The following is a 15,500-nucleotide window of genomic DNA, read 5'->3' on the forward strand; positions in this document are numbered from 1 at the left end:
CATATAACATAGGTTTCTAAAATTCAGTCTGAATGTAAAATTGATTATTCCCTCCTTTATGCCCTCTGTACTCTTTAAAGACCTCTGTCCTGTTATCTGCAGGATTTATTTGTTTATATATTTGTTTTCCAAATCCCTAATTGAGCTCTTTGTATCTATTCATTGTCATATCCATCATGCATAATGTAATTCCTGACATGAAGCTTTTCAGCACATTTGTTTTGAATAGATTAATAATTCCAACAGGTACTACTAAGAGATTTTTTCTGAACTTCAAATGAGATAATGTTAATCCATCTATTTTTGTTTAGATTAGGTATTTTATGGCATGGGGCCTACCTTGGAGATGTAGAGAAAGACTTCAGAGTGGAAGTGTACTTCACCTGTTAGTCCTTCCTTAAGAGCTTTGGCAGACTCTTCGTATATTAACAGGAAATAGGGCCAGTAGAGTTAGCCTTTTACTGCCATGGATAATTTAAAAGAACTATATTGTCAAAGCATTGTAGGTTCTCCTTTTGTGACTCCTGTGGAAATAGCCTTCGGAAGTAAGTGGTGTCCTCTGTTTGCTATATCTATGAAGGTTTAACAACTTTGACTAGATTGTATATTTACTTGGAAATATTCAAACTTTTAGGGATGTTAAAACCTTTCTTCTTAAGGTAATTATAATGTTCGGACAGTATTTGGGACTCTGCCTGTCTGTGGTTTGTGATAATACAGCAAATGACACCAAGAGAGGTAAGAGATTCTGTTGGGTTGATGCTTAAAACGAGAAGAGTGGATTGTCCCACAGAAGCAGTGAGAGTGATTTTTAGAAGGAAACGATTACTTAATGTTTACCATAGAGCAGACATTTGAGAGATGTTGACATTAGCTTACATGTTTTATTTTTTTTCTTTATTAGTATTATATGTAGATGTGGAATCTGATTTTCACGCTAAAGTTCCTGTTGTGGTGTGCAAAGATCGGAAAAGGTCGGTAACAATGAAGAGAAAATAAAGTTTTTTTAAAAAAAATTAACAACAACCAAGTATGCAGTGGATATCTGTAAGAGAGAAGAGTTTTGTTTTAGATTTCTTCTTGGATTAATTTGATTAAGCTAGTTTCTATTTATTAAAATTAGCAAGCCTGCTAAAAGCATGTGAACAAGAAATGGAGTTATTAGAGAGTTAAAAATAAAACATTCTAATGCAAAACTTTTCATTTGTTTATTCACCCAACAGTATTGAGCATTTACTATATGTTAGGTACTGCTTTGCTTATTTCAAACATAAATAAGAAATAGACTGTCTTCTCAAGGGTCTGTCTATTAGAATCTAGTTTTTAGTTCACTGAAATTCAAGGAGTCATTGAAGATTGATCTTCGCTTTCTATTCAGATATTTATAGGACTGAGAGAGCAACATGCCTTTGACAAAGGAAACTGAAATAATTGTATTTGAAACCAGTGTGGGAGAGATGGAAACAATATGGAAATAATATATTCTTTTATTGATTATTAATTCTTATTTCTTACATTTTAAGATTACTCTGTTTTTTTATTCAAAGCTAGAAGAATCTTTGGAGATCTAGTTCAACTTCCTTATTGTCTAAATTAGAAAATTGAGACCTGGAGTGATTAAGTGATTTGTCCAAATTCAAATTATTCAGGGGAAAATCAGAATTGGAATAGAGGTATTCTGACTTCTAGTGTTTTTCCTACCACATTGTGTCAAATTGCCTCTGCGGCAACCTCAGTCACATTCTTTTCCCTGCCACAAAAATGTTTCTTCTACAATTCTGTCACTCCGTTTAATGTAGCTCCTATATTCACTTACATATAAGCATTACTTGTGGATTAATAGATAAATTCTTTCTGATCTCTAATCTGAAAGTAGCATATCAATAAAGTCATGAAAGCTTGGATAGGAAAAATTAGAGTCAAGAAGTATAGCTAGTCAATTCAGTATTTCATTTTTTTTTTTTTTTTTTTTTTTTTGCGGTACGCGGGCCTCTCACTGTTGCGGCCTCTCCCGTTGCGGAGCACAGGCTCCGGATGTGCAGGCTCAGCAGCCATGGCCCACGAGCCCAGCCGCTCTGCGGCATGCGGGATCCTCCCGGACCGGGGCACGAACCCTTGTCCCCTGCATCGGCAGGTGGACTCTCAACCACTGCGCCACCAGGGAAGCCCCAGTATTTCATTTTTTGTTTTTATCATGTGCAAGGTAAAAAGAATGGACTAGGAAGGTATGTTGTACTATTTGACATTGATGATATCAATGTCTTTCCCCTCACATAAATCAAATTTTGGTGCATCTTAATGCTGCTTTTGAAATTAATTTTTCATGAACTTAAATATTAAATACTAAGTGAGGTTAAAATTTATTTCTGAAGTATAAATGGATAGTTAAAACATCTTTAATTTGTATGGAACTCTAGTGATGGAAATGATATATAGTTTTCTGTTAGCTCTAAGTTTGTTAATACATTTGTTTTTATTATGAATTCTTAGGTGTTAATTGTGGTGACTGGAAAGGATAGCCACAGGATTTGAAGTATTCTGGTTTTTAAGGTATTAGTACAGTGAAAATTTGTTTCTTTCTCATTCACAGTGGTTTACTTTGTAGAGTGAGTGCAGGAAATGATATGGCATGCCTCACTACTGACTTACTTGCTGCTCTTGGCAAAATGGAACCTGTCTTTACTCCCTTGGTGTTAGCCTTTCGCTATTGGGCTAAGGTAAGTGGAACAGAGGAAAAAAGTACCTAACATTTAAGATAACTGAGGCTTTTTCTTGCACTAACATGTAACATAAATCATAATAATATGGGGACAAAATAGTTATTTGTGGACAGAAAGTGGTGTGGCAGGTTCTGATAATGGACATGAAAATAGTTTCATAGGCATGTAGAGTTTATTAATATACTTTAGAATGTTTAATTATTGTACTTTATTCTCTTTTATTCAGTGTAGAAATATTCTCTTTCACATCTTAGTATTTGAGACTCAAGTTTTCACTCTTAATTGTAATTGTAAGTTAAGGTTGTAAGGTTGTAAGATATTGTTATGCAAGTTAAGATTCTTTTGTTAGCATATTTTTTTCCCAGTCTCTGTCTTAGAACATTATTCTCTTTCCTCTAAATTATTGGTAACCTGCAGCAATTTCTTTCTTTTTTTTTTTTAATGAATTTATTTATTTATTTTTGGCTGCATTGGGTCTTTTGTTGCTGTGCACGGGCCTTCTTTAGTTGCGGCGAGCGGGGGCTACTCTTCATTGTGGTGAGCGGGCTTCTCATTGCGGTGGCTTCTCTTGTTGCGGAGCACAGGCTCTAGGCGCATGGGTTCAGTAGTTGTGGCTCACGGGCTATAGAGCTCAGGCTCAGTAGTTGTGGTGCACGGGCTTAGTTGTTCCGTGGCATGTGGGATCTTCCCGGACCAGGGCTTGAACCCCTGTCCCCTGCATTGGCAGGCGGATTCTTAACCACTGCGCCACCAGGGAAATCCCCCCTGCAGCAATTTCTGAATGGCCAACTGCTAAGAATTCGTTATCTAAGTTTCCTAAATTAGAATTCACATATTATTAAAGGCTGTGGTTCCCCCTGTGCTCCAGGTTACCCCTTGGAGGTGGCGAGGAGTGGTAAATATCAGTCCAAATGACTAGAGAGAGAGAGATTTTAGTTTTTGTATATAGTATTCATCAGTGTAGTATTCATTACTTGTTAGACTAATGATGAGTAAATTCTCTGTCTTATACAAAGAAGATGAGTTAGTGGGGTAGTGGTGGAGTGATAACTTGAGAACAAAAACAGCCAGAGGATTCTTTTAGAAATATTTTGTCTCGACTTTTGATTCTCCCCATAGTTGGGACAGAACCAGCTGTCTGAGTAAGGAACAGCTTGAAAAGTATGGAACAGTCAGAAAGCCTAAGTTGGGGTGTCTTCGTACCTAACACCTTTGTGTTTGCTATTCCCTTCATCTAAAATGTTCTTACCCCACATATCCAGAATGGTTCACTCTTTTACTTTTTTTCAAGTTTCTGCTCAAATTTCATCTTACCAGAGTCTCCTGGACCACCCTGTATAAAATAGCATTGCCTCCATCACTCTCTCTGCCTTTACCCTGCTTTATTTTGTTCATAGCACTTACTGCCACCTTCCATACATATTCATATATTTGTTTGTGATCTGTTTTCTTCCATGAAATTATAAACTGCAAGGATAGGAAGTTTAGTCTGTTTTATTTATTCACGGCTGGTCCTCGTGCTTCTTATGTTACTGTGCCAGTGCAGAGTAGGCATTTAATAAATATTTGTTGAATACATGGCCCAGTTCTTCAGAAAGATTGTTAATCCTTGGAAGTGACTGGGAGCAGTGAACCAGTCTGAGGGAGGGTGAACCTCCTCTTATTTATCTCATTATATTCTGTGCCTAGCATAATGCCTGGCATACTACAGAAATTTAGTGCTGTGAAATGGAATAAACCAATTCCAACTCTAATTTTTATACTAGATATTTATATCAATTTGAGCAAGGCACTTCATCCATCTGAGCTTCAATTTTTCTATCTGGAGAGATTATTTCAAAAGTGATATGAGATAATGAATGAGAATATACTTTGAATTCTAAAATGCTACACAAATCTTTTTTGTTCAATTGGCAAGTGAGATTATTTAAACAACGATAAGTCAGCAGGGATAGGACTGGTGTGACAACCCTAGTAACTAAAGTTTCTCAGAGTATGGGATGAGACTGGTAGACAAGGACTAGCCATTACTCAGGAAACTAAGTTTATCAACTCCAGGAAGGTTAGTGGCTTCATAAGGAATGAAGGAATAAATAGCTGCCTCTGGGATGGTACTATTTAATTATGCCTTAATTTTTTTAGTGGTCATAAATAGTCTTAGTTTTCTCACACACTTCTTTTGTTCTTTTAAGTAATTAGACTGTGTTAGAAGACTATAAATGGTATTCAGCTTATTTTCATTTGGGAAAAAAAAAGTGGCCTATAAACTTTGTTTCCTAAAGTGGTCTCTTTGAAAAGGTTACTCAAATTTATATTGATTCTAAACATACCAATCAGTGAAGGACACTAAAAAACGTGTTACAAAGCTGGTTGCAGAGTGGTTCCTTTCTGTTTCCAACAGAGCGATGTGTCTCATTTTTGGCAGCTGTGTTAGTTGCAAAGAGCTTTTCCCAGTGATTTTCATTTTCTGAGTTTATTGTAAGAAACCTAGAAATGATTTCTCTCAAATAATTCCTCTCAAATATTTTTTTCCAACAGCTTTATTTATCTTGAAGTTTTAATCCACATTGTATGTTATTTAGTAAAGCACAGATTTTCCATGATTTGAGGGTTCAGAAAAATTGTAGTATATGAATATAATTTATTCTTGTAATTGATATCATGAGATTGCTGTTGATTGTTCTCTGGCTGTCTCCATTCTTAAGTAGCTATATTCTTAGCATTCTACTAATAAGAAATTGTTTTCTGGGAAAGCCTATTAATACTCTGGGCAGCAAAACTCTTAGCCTTATCAGTCCAATATAGTCACGTTTCCTGACTCAGAGCCACTTTTTGTAGTTAACATAAGAATTAATTTTAGCAATATCTGACATCTAAAAGAGATTCCTGGGGGTTTTACTTTATTTGTATTTTTTATTGTATATATTTAAGGTATACAACTTGGTGATTTGATATATGTATACATTGTGAAATAATCACCAGTCAAGCTAATTAACATATCTGTTACCTCACACAGTTACCATTTTAGTTACGGTTTTTGTGTGTGTAGTGAGAAAACACTTGAGATCTAACTTAACAAATTTCAAGTATATGGTACAGTATGGTTAACTATAGTCACCACGCTGTACATTAGATCACCATAACTTACTCATCTTGTGTAACTGAAATTTTATACCCCTTGACCAACAATCTTCCCATTTCCCTCTACCCCAGCCTCCGGTAGCCACCAATCTCTTCGCTTCTAATTAGTTTGACTATTTTAGATTCCACATATAAGTGAGATATAACATTTGTCTTTCTGTGCCTGTCTTATTTCACTTAGCATAAATAATGTCCTCTAGGTCTATCTGTATTGTCGCAAATGGCAGAATTTCCTTCTTTTTTAAGGCTAAATAATGTTTCATTGTGTGTATATAGCACATTTCCTTTATCCATTTATCTGTCTATAGACGTTTAGGTTATTTCCATGTCTTGGCTATGAGATCTCTGTTTTAAGAGCTCTCTGTTAAACTACCTCAGTGTTTTTCCTCTGTGAGATGTCTGATAGTGTTAACAGCTTACATGAGCAGCTCCTTTTAGTTGCAAAGAAGTTTCTGGTTAACTTGACTTATTCATTAGGCAGCATACCCTTTGTCCTAATACCCTGGATAAATGAGAATTTATTCTAGTGGAATATTTTGAGCTCTCTTTCAAATTTATTTATTTATTTAAATAAATGTATTTATTTATTTTTGGCCGTTTTGGGTCTTCGTTGCTGCGTGTGGGCTTTCTCTAGTTGTGGCGAGTGGGGGCTACTATTTTCGTTGCGGTGCATGGGCTTCTCACTGTGGTGGCTTGTCTTGCTGCGGAGCGCAGGCTCTAGGTGCGCAGGCTTCAGTAGTTGTGGCGCGTGGGCTTAGTTGCTCCATGGCATGTGGGATCTTCCCAGACCAGGGATCGAACCCCTGTCCCCTGCATTGGCAGGCGGATTCTTAACCACTGCGCCACCAGGGAAGTCCTAAGCTCTTTTTATCAGTGTTTTTTAATCCTTTTTTATTTCAAATTATATTCTTAAATTTACTAAGGCTTTAGTGATTATGCTATGTCTTTATTATGTAAGGAAAATAATAACAGTCCAATTACAGGCTGATCTTACTCAAATAAATGCAAAAGTCTAAATAAAATATAAGAAAGTGGGGACTTCCCTCGTGGTACAGTGGTTAAGAATCCGCCTGCTAATGCAGGGGACACGGGTTCGATCCCTGGTCTGGGAAGATCCCACATGCTGTGGAGCAACTAAGCCCATGCACCACAGCTACTGAAGCCTGTGCGCCTGGAGCCCGTGCTCCTCAACAAGAGAAGTCACTGCAATGAGAAGCCTGCGCACCGCAACGAAGAGTAGCCCCTGCTTGCTGCAACTAGAGAAAGCCCATGTGCAGCAACGAAGACCCAATGCAGCCAAAAGTAAAATTAAATAAAAAACACAACATATATATATATATACGCAAGTGGGATTCCCTGGTGGCGCAGTGGTTGAGAGTCCGCCTGCTGATGCAGGGGGCGCGAGTTCGTGCCCTGGTCTGGGAAGATCCCACATGCCGTGGAGCGGCTGGGCCCGTGAGCCATGGCCGCTAAGCCTGCGCTTCCGGAACCTGTGCTCCGCAACGGGAGAGGCCATGACAGTGAGAGGCCTGCGTACCGCAAAAAAAAAAAAAAAAGTGAATTACTCAAGCCATATGTGTTAAAATAAGGAATATTACAGAGATGTTCATCAATTATGTTATACATTGTTTTGGAGATTTAAAAAATGCAGCAAGGAAAGAAAACGAAGTAATGAATGTAAATTAGAAAATTAGAAAAAACATTAGAAATTAAAAAAAAATTAGAAAAACAATAAGATGTTCTCTTTGCTAATGATATGATTGTATACCTAGAAAACCCTAGTTAAAAACTGCTAGAATTTGTGATGACTAAATACAGTATAAACATACAAAAATCAGTAGCTTTTCTCTGTCATAAAAATAATCTTATAGAATAGAAGCAGGGAAAAATATTATCTTCATGACAGTGACACAAATTATAAAATACTAACATAAATTTAATAAGGGTACAGGAAGAAAATTGTGTTATTGAATGGTGAAAACAAAATCTGAACAAATTTATTTATTGAGCAAACATTTGTTAAATGCTTCCTGTGTTCTAAATACTGTTCTTAGGTGTTGGAAACATCTAACAAGATGTACTGAGTCCTGCTATCATGAAGCTTACATAGTTTTGGAAGAATCAGACAGTAAAATAATATATAAATAACACAATATCTGGTAGAATTTAGTGCCATTAAAATGAGGTGATGTGATAAGAGAGTGACATTTCACTGGATGGGCAGGGAAGTCTCTTTGAGGATGTGATATATAAACTCTGACCAGCGTTACCAGCCACTTGATCGTCTCAGGGAATAGAATCCAAGGGATAGCTAGTAAAAAGCCTGTAAGGTGAGAATGAGCTCTTAAGGAGCAGAAAAAGGCAAGAGTGACTGGAATGAAGCGAGTGAGAGTGAACGTTGTAGAGGATGAGGTTAGACAGGCGCTTCCAGTGGTAAGGAACTTGTATTTTAATTTCATTGGATAAGTTTTAAAAGCAGTATATGACTTGACGTGATTTATGCTTGGAAAAGGTCTTCTGGGGGTAAAGAGTAGAAATAGGGAACCCAGTGAACAGGCTGTTGTGGTAGATCAGCTAGAGAGGATAATGATCTGTGCTAGGTTAGAATGGATATATGAAGCTAAGTAGACAGATTTGGGATAAGTTTTGGAAGTAGGACTTGCAGAGGTAATGGATGCAAGAGGTGAGGGAAAGAGTAATTGATGACCACTCCTAAATTTTTGGAAAATGCAAATACACCAAGTTATTGGATAGGGAGATGGTATCCCTAAAATGTAAAGTCCCCTTAAATTAATTTTCAAATGTACAATAATTTCAATTAGAATTACCAAGAATTTGGGGAAAAAAATTATAACGTAATCTTAAAGTTAGTATGGAAGAATAAATGTTTGAGAGAAGCCAAAATAATTCAGAAAAAGAAAACCAGTGAAGGAGGAGGTACTTTACCACTATAAAACTGCTTTAGTCAAGTGTATACCATTGCATAGGAATAGACAAGTAGATCTGTGGAACAGAATAGAAAGCCCATAAGTAGGTCCTAGGGTAAATGAGATTTTAATCTATGAAAAGAATAAAAGATTTCAGTGAGAAAACAATGGTTTATTTAATAAATGGTTCTGTCAGAACTGTACCTTTCTTGAAGAAAATAATGTTGGACCCTTAGCACACTAAATGCAAAAATAAATTGCACTCAAATGAAAATTCACAATTTTAGAAGAAAATTTAAGAGTATATATATGTAACCTGTGGATTGGAGAAACATCTTTATCATGGTAGGAAACGTAGAAGATATTAAGCATATTTAACTATTTATATAAACAATACATTTTATATGATAAAAAGTACTATAAATGATGCCAAAGCAGATTAGGAAAAAATAACATTTTTCAAATGCGTATGTCAGATATAAAGAGTTATTATTTATAACATAAAAAAGAACACGTACAAATCGATAGGTATTGATGAAAATAGAAAAACTGGCAAAAGATTTAATAGTTCAGAAAAGAGCAAATCCAAATGGTTAGTAAATACATGAAAATTTGTATAACCTCTTAGCATCAAGGAAATGCAAATTGAAGTAACTATTAGATATTATATCTCACCCATCTTGTTGACAATTTTTTTAAAGTGGTAACACCTGTACACCTGAAACTAACACAACTTTGTAAATCAACTTTACTTAATTAAAAAGAAAAAATAAAAAAAATAGGGACTTCCCTGGCGGCACAGTGGTTAAGACTCCGCGCTCCCAGTGCAGGGTGCCTGTGTTTGATCCCTGGTCAGGAAACTAGATTCCACATACATGCCACAACTAAGGAGCCCTCTGGCCGCAACTAAGGAGTACATGTGCTGCAACTAAGGAGCAGGCGAGCCACAACTAAAGAGCAGGCGAGCCGCAACGAAGACCCAGCACAACCAAATAAATAAGTAAAAAAAATAAATATTTAAAGAAGAAAAGGTTGTAACACCTAGTATTGGGAAGCATGTGTATACCTTCTTGTTACTGATGAAAAGAGAAATTTCTGTACTGATTTTGGAAAACAATCTTATAATATTTATTAGAATTTAAATATATCACATTTTAAAATCTAGCAAACACATTCCTGGGAATATAGCTCATAGAAATGAGCACCAGTATTTAGGAAAATGTATAAGGATAAATATTACAGGACTGTTTAAAGTGGCAAAACTGGGAACAAAATGTGAAAGTCCTTGGGTGAGGGAACTATTGAATAACCATCCAGATCATAGGCTATAATTTAACCATTTTAAAAGATGTGTTAGATATATACTAATTGACTAAGAGGGACTTTCTTGGTGCATTGTTAAGGGAGAAGAGTAATATACAGAGAGATGTCTATTTTGGTAAAACATGACAAAAACTATAAAATCCTCCCTGTATTTATATAGAAAATAGGAGTGTATATTTGTATATGGTTATTTGAGTATAGAAAAAGGCATGGAAGAGTACATAGAAGATCGTTAACATTGAGGCAGAAGTAGAGGCAAGATAAGAAAATAAGATTTTAAAAAGATGTTCACAGTAAAAGCACTATGTGTGATATGATTCCATTTAACTAAAATATGTATGTATCTTCATATGCAGTAAGGAAATGAATGGAAAGATGGTTACCAATATATAAATAGTTATTTCAGGGTGGTATGATTTCAGGTCATTCCTTATATTTGTCATTATTTGAACTTTTAACAATGATTATGGTAGGAAGACAAAAGCTACTTTTATTTTTTAGGAGAACAGAAAGAAAGTTAAATGGTGGTACTTTTTTTCCCCTTCATTTTGCAGTTGTGCTATATTGACTCCCAAACTGATGGCGGAATCCCTTCTTACTGTTTTGCTTTAATGGTGATGTTTTTTCTACAACAAAGAAAACCCCCTCTTCTTCCTTGCTTACTTGGAAGTTGGGTAAGCATCAGTTTGTAACATGTATGCACATGTATATACGTAGTTCATTCTTGCAGAGTGCTCTGTTCACACATTTAAAGCTGGAATTCTGGTTTGTCTGTTTGTCCATCATTTTTTTTCTTTTAATAACTTTCCACTACCAATTTGGAATGCCTTTTTATATAGATTGAAGGCTTTGACCCAAAAAGGATGGATGACTTTCAGCTGAAGGGCATAGTAGAAGAGAAGTTTGTGAAGTGGGAATATAATTCAAGTAGTGCAACTGAGAAAAACTCAATTGCTGAGGAAAACAAAGCTAAGGCAGACCAACCAAAAGATGATACCAAGAAGACAGAAACAGACAACCAAAGTAATGCCATGAAGGAAAAACATGGCAAAGTAAGCTTTTTTTGTTTTTGTTTTTGGCTTTTCTATCTGTAGAATTTGTGATGCCTTCAATTGAAGCTATTTTAATAGTAGATTGACTGACTGACCTTGAGTAAGCCTCTTGGCCTCATTTTCCTCATCTGTAAAGTGAGGGGTTGATCTGGTTTAGTTTTTCAGTACCAAGATTCCCTAATAAATATATACCTCATTTTGAAAGGCTTGTATTGTTTGAATCATATCAAGGTAATTCTTTTATCTTTTTCATTTAGATAAGAAAAATTTCCTTCAGGAGTTGGGCTGTGACCAAAGCTTTAGCATATGGGGATTATGTTGCCAGACTGGTGAAGAAATAAAGGCCTTGTGCTCCTATAGAGGGTGGTTGGCTTATTTAATCACTCAAACTTCATTTATTAAGGACCAGCTATGTGCCAGGCATTACCTTGAGTGCTAGAGAACCCAAGATGTATATTCATGGATTATGTCCTCCAGAAGCATGTAGTCTTCTGAAGTAGACAGACATTACTACAAAAATGTGAACATTACAGAAATCATTGCTCTAGCTATACTGAAGTATATGTAGTTCCCGAGCACGTGTTCAGTTCTTCCACTTTCCTAGACTACCTTCTACCCTTTTCTCAAACCATCAATACTCTCAGCTAATGATCTTGCTTATTATTACTTCTCTGAGAAAACTGAAGCAATCAAAAGAGAACTTTCCACTCCCACCACCATCTCCCACTATCTGCGCTCACATGCTCTGCCTTGCTGCCAGCTTTCATGACCTTTATGAAAAGTTCCTGTGTTGCTATCTAAAGTCATTATCTTAACTTGTGTGTTTAGTCTCATCCCTTCTTGTCTATTCCGGAATATTGCTCTAGCAGTTCTTCTCTTTCCATCCTAGGTTACCAATTTTTCATTCTTTACTGAATCATACATGCTTTTACATCTCCCACTTTAAAGAAAAATCTTGACACCATTTCCCCTCCCAGCTATTTCCTTGCTCCCTTTTGCAGGAAAACTTCTTGAAAGAATTGTTTATATACACTATTTCCAATTTCTCTGTTTCCTTTTAACTCACTCTACTCAGGCTTTGACCCCCATCAATCTGCCAAAACTTGTTTTACCAGTGTCAGTATCCTCCACATGGCTAAATCCAATAGTTATTTCACAATTTTTATCTTTTTTGACTTATCAGCAACATTTGCAGTTGATTATTTCCTTCTCTAAAAAATTTCTTAACTTGACTTTCAGGATACCACACCCATGCCTGATTATTCCTTCTCAGCCTGTTTGTTGGTTCTTCCTTTCCTCTCCAATCTCTTTAATGTTGGAGTATTCTAAGGTTCAGTCCTTGATCCCTGCCTTTTTTCTGTATCTACACTCCCTTTGGTGATCTCATCCAATCTCATGGATTTTAAGTACCATCTATATGATGATGACTCCCAAGTTTAAATGTTAGGCCAAACCTCTCTCCTAAACTCTATAATTGTATTTCCAACCTGCTATTTAATGTTTCTACTAAGATGTCTAATAGATGTCTTAATCTTAATGTGTCTAAAACTGAACTCTGGGTCATCCCTTTGCTCCACATGCAGTTTTCCCATCTCAGTTGATGGCACTTCATCCTTTCAGTTGCTCAGTCAAAAACCTTGGAGTCATCCTTTACTTCTCTCTTTCATACCCCATACCAAGTCTGTCAGGAAATCCTGTCATCTGTACTTCAAAATATATCCACAATTTGACCACTTACCCTGTTACCATCCTGGTCCTAGCCATATCATCTCTGTCCTGGACTACTACCACAGACTCATAATAAGTTTCCCTGCATTTACCCTTGTCCCCTTTATAGTCTGAACACAACAATCAGAATGGCTCTTCTAGAACTTAAGTCAGATCATGCCCTTCTCCCTCCCCACACTTGAAATACTTCAGTGGCTCCTCATTTAATTTAGAATAAAAGCCAGAGTTCTTACTGGTTAGCTCTTTGTTTCCCTCTTCTCTTCTCCTCTCTCTGCCACACTAGTCTTCTTTTTAAAGCTGTTTACACTCCTACTTTAGTGTGTTTGCTCTGTTTCCTGTTCTTAGAACCCTTTTTCCTCTTCTTCAGATCATACCTTCTCAACAAGTCCTATCCTGACTATATTTAACACTGAAATCTGCTCCCATATCCCATCCCCTTTACTAAACCTACTCAACTTTTTCTTATTTCCACAGCACTTTTCTTCTTCTAACTTACTGTGTAATTTACTTATTAAGTTCGTTGCTTATTGTCTTCTTCCCCTAGAATGTAAGAACCACTAAGGCAAGGATCTTTGTTTTTTGGGTTTTTTTTTTGCGGTACGTGGGCCTCTCACTGTTGTGGCCTCTCCCGTTGCAGAGCACAGGCTCCAGACGCGCAGGCTCAGCGGCCATAGCTCACGGGCCCAGCCGCCCCGCGGCATGTGGGATCCTCCTGGACCGGGGCACAAACCCGTGTGCCGTGCATCGGCAGGCGGACTCTCAACCACTGCACCACCAGGGAAGCCCTGGATCTTTGTTTTTTTTTTCACGGATATATCCCAAGTGCCTGGCACATAGTAGGCACTCAGTGCATAGTTGTAGAATGGAATGAGTGAATGATTTTTATGCCTTTATATGCCTTAGTGGTCACTTTTAGCTGGCATTCATCTAGCTAATTGCTTTAGAATTCAGGTATTACCTTTTCTGTTAAGACCCCCGCCCCCCCGCCCCCGATTCAGAGACCCATTTTAGTATGTAGCCTTCATTGTAATTGTTAAATGGTCTCTTCCTCTCCTAATAGTCTGTGAAATGGACCTCACCTTGTTTGAGTCACAGTATGCTATAATGATTAGCATCACAGACCCAGTAGCCAGGTGATCCTGAGTCAAATCCTTGCCCTATAGTATCTACTTCATAGCTGTTAGAATTAATAGTTGTATATATTAGTTGTATATGTGCCACTTAGAAGAGTGAGTGATACATAGTTTAAGTGGGAGCTCCCATTATTTTTTTATATCCCCAGAACAATGCCAGGGACACAGTGGGTTCTAAAATGTTTGTTGAATGAAGGAATTAGGTTTTGAAAGCCCTGGGCATTTATATAGATTTTAAAAGTAATTGCTGCAATGGAGGAGCTCTAGTAGTTGTTATACAGTGGTTAGCAACCTTGGCTGCACAGCACGGGACAATCACTTAGGAAGCTTTAAAAATCTCAGTCCATTAAATCACAGTCTTGGGAAAGGTATGGGAGATGGGAGTGGTGTCAAGCTCAGGTGTTGGTGAATTTTAGTGCTCTCAGTGTGATTCTAATGTGCAGCCAAGGTTGAGCATCACTGGTTTAGTGGAAAGAACACAAAATTCTAGGAGTCAGTAATCTGGGACACTCTGTTGCCAGCTGTGCCACAGATTGCTTTTTGGCAACCTATTCTTTTATGCCTCAGTTTTTGAAAAGGTGATCTCTAAGGTCTTTTTAAATTGAAAGTTAAACAATTCTAAAGTTTTGTGAAGCTTAAATGAAAGGTATTTTTTCTTTTCCAGTCTCCTTTAACATTGGGAACACCAAATCAGGTGTCCCTGGGACAGTTATGGTTAGAGCTGCTAAAATTTTACACACTGGATTTTGCTTTGGAGGAATACGTCATATGTGTACGGATACAAGATATTTTAACAAGAGAAAACAAAAACTGGCCTAAAAGGCGAATAGCCATTGAAGGTGAGATGATATGTTATATTTCATTTGGAGAATTTTGTGTGTGCCACTAATCATCTATTTCTAATGTAGTGTTATAAATTTTATCCCTTGGCTTTGTAGCACTATATGCCACTAGGTTGTCACTATATATTGTGGATAAATTCTTTTAATGCTTACTTAAAAGTTTCCAATCTGTAAATATTATAATGGCTAGGGTAATTAGCTTGTATACATGCCTTTATTTTTTAATTGTGGAAAATTTCAAAAATACAGAAAAATAGAATATATGAATACTGTAAGATATTTTTAAATATATTTGTGTCATAAAATTATGTTAAAGTATAATCTTAAAATCCAGTTTTTCATAGTCTTGTGAAGTACCTCATTTATTAAATATGGCTAAGCTAAAGGAAAAAAGAACAATTGATGCTGACAAATGAGGTTTCACATCAAATCCCAAGAATATTAAGATCTTTAGAGATACAGAAATAAATAGTATTGCTTCTAAATTCTTAATAAAAAATTTAAATTCCACAACATTTTGCTCACTTTTTATAGATAGGAAATGGAATTTCTGTCCATCATTTTAGTCTGTTTAGGCTACACATTCTTCTCTTCCCTCCATCCTCTGCAGGGCTTCTCTACTGTGAGTTGGACT

General features: G+C 36.6%; 1 protein-coding gene across 9 annotated transcripts in view; it reads left to right on the forward strand.

Moving 5' to 3' along the window:
• Positions 1-15,500, forward strand: part of TUT4 (terminal uridylyl transferase 4) — a 143,796-nt gene that overhangs the window by 84,392 nt on the left and 43,904 nt on the right. For 8 of the 9 annotated variants that reach the window (XM_033435508.2, XM_033435506.2, XM_033435505.2 and 5 more), the window contains exons 8-12: positions 905-974; positions 2,591-2,717; positions 10,666-10,785; positions 10,951-11,163; positions 14,689-14,863. In XM_033435508.2, the coding sequence (XP_033291399.1) occupies positions 905-974; positions 2,591-2,717; positions 10,666-10,785; positions 10,951-11,163; positions 14,689-14,863 (705 nt within the window). The remainder of the gene's footprint in view (positions 1-904; positions 975-2,590; positions 2,718-10,665; positions 10,786-10,950; positions 11,164-14,688; positions 14,864-15,500) is intronic. The other variant, XM_049699765.1, reaches the window with a different exon arrangement.

The sequence above is a fragment of the Orcinus orca genome, chromosome 1, assembly GCF_937001465.1.
Source record: "Orcinus orca chromosome 1, mOrcOrc1.1, whole genome shotgun sequence".
NCBI lineage: Eukaryota > Metazoa > Chordata > Mammalia > Artiodactyla > Delphinidae > Orcinus > Orcinus orca.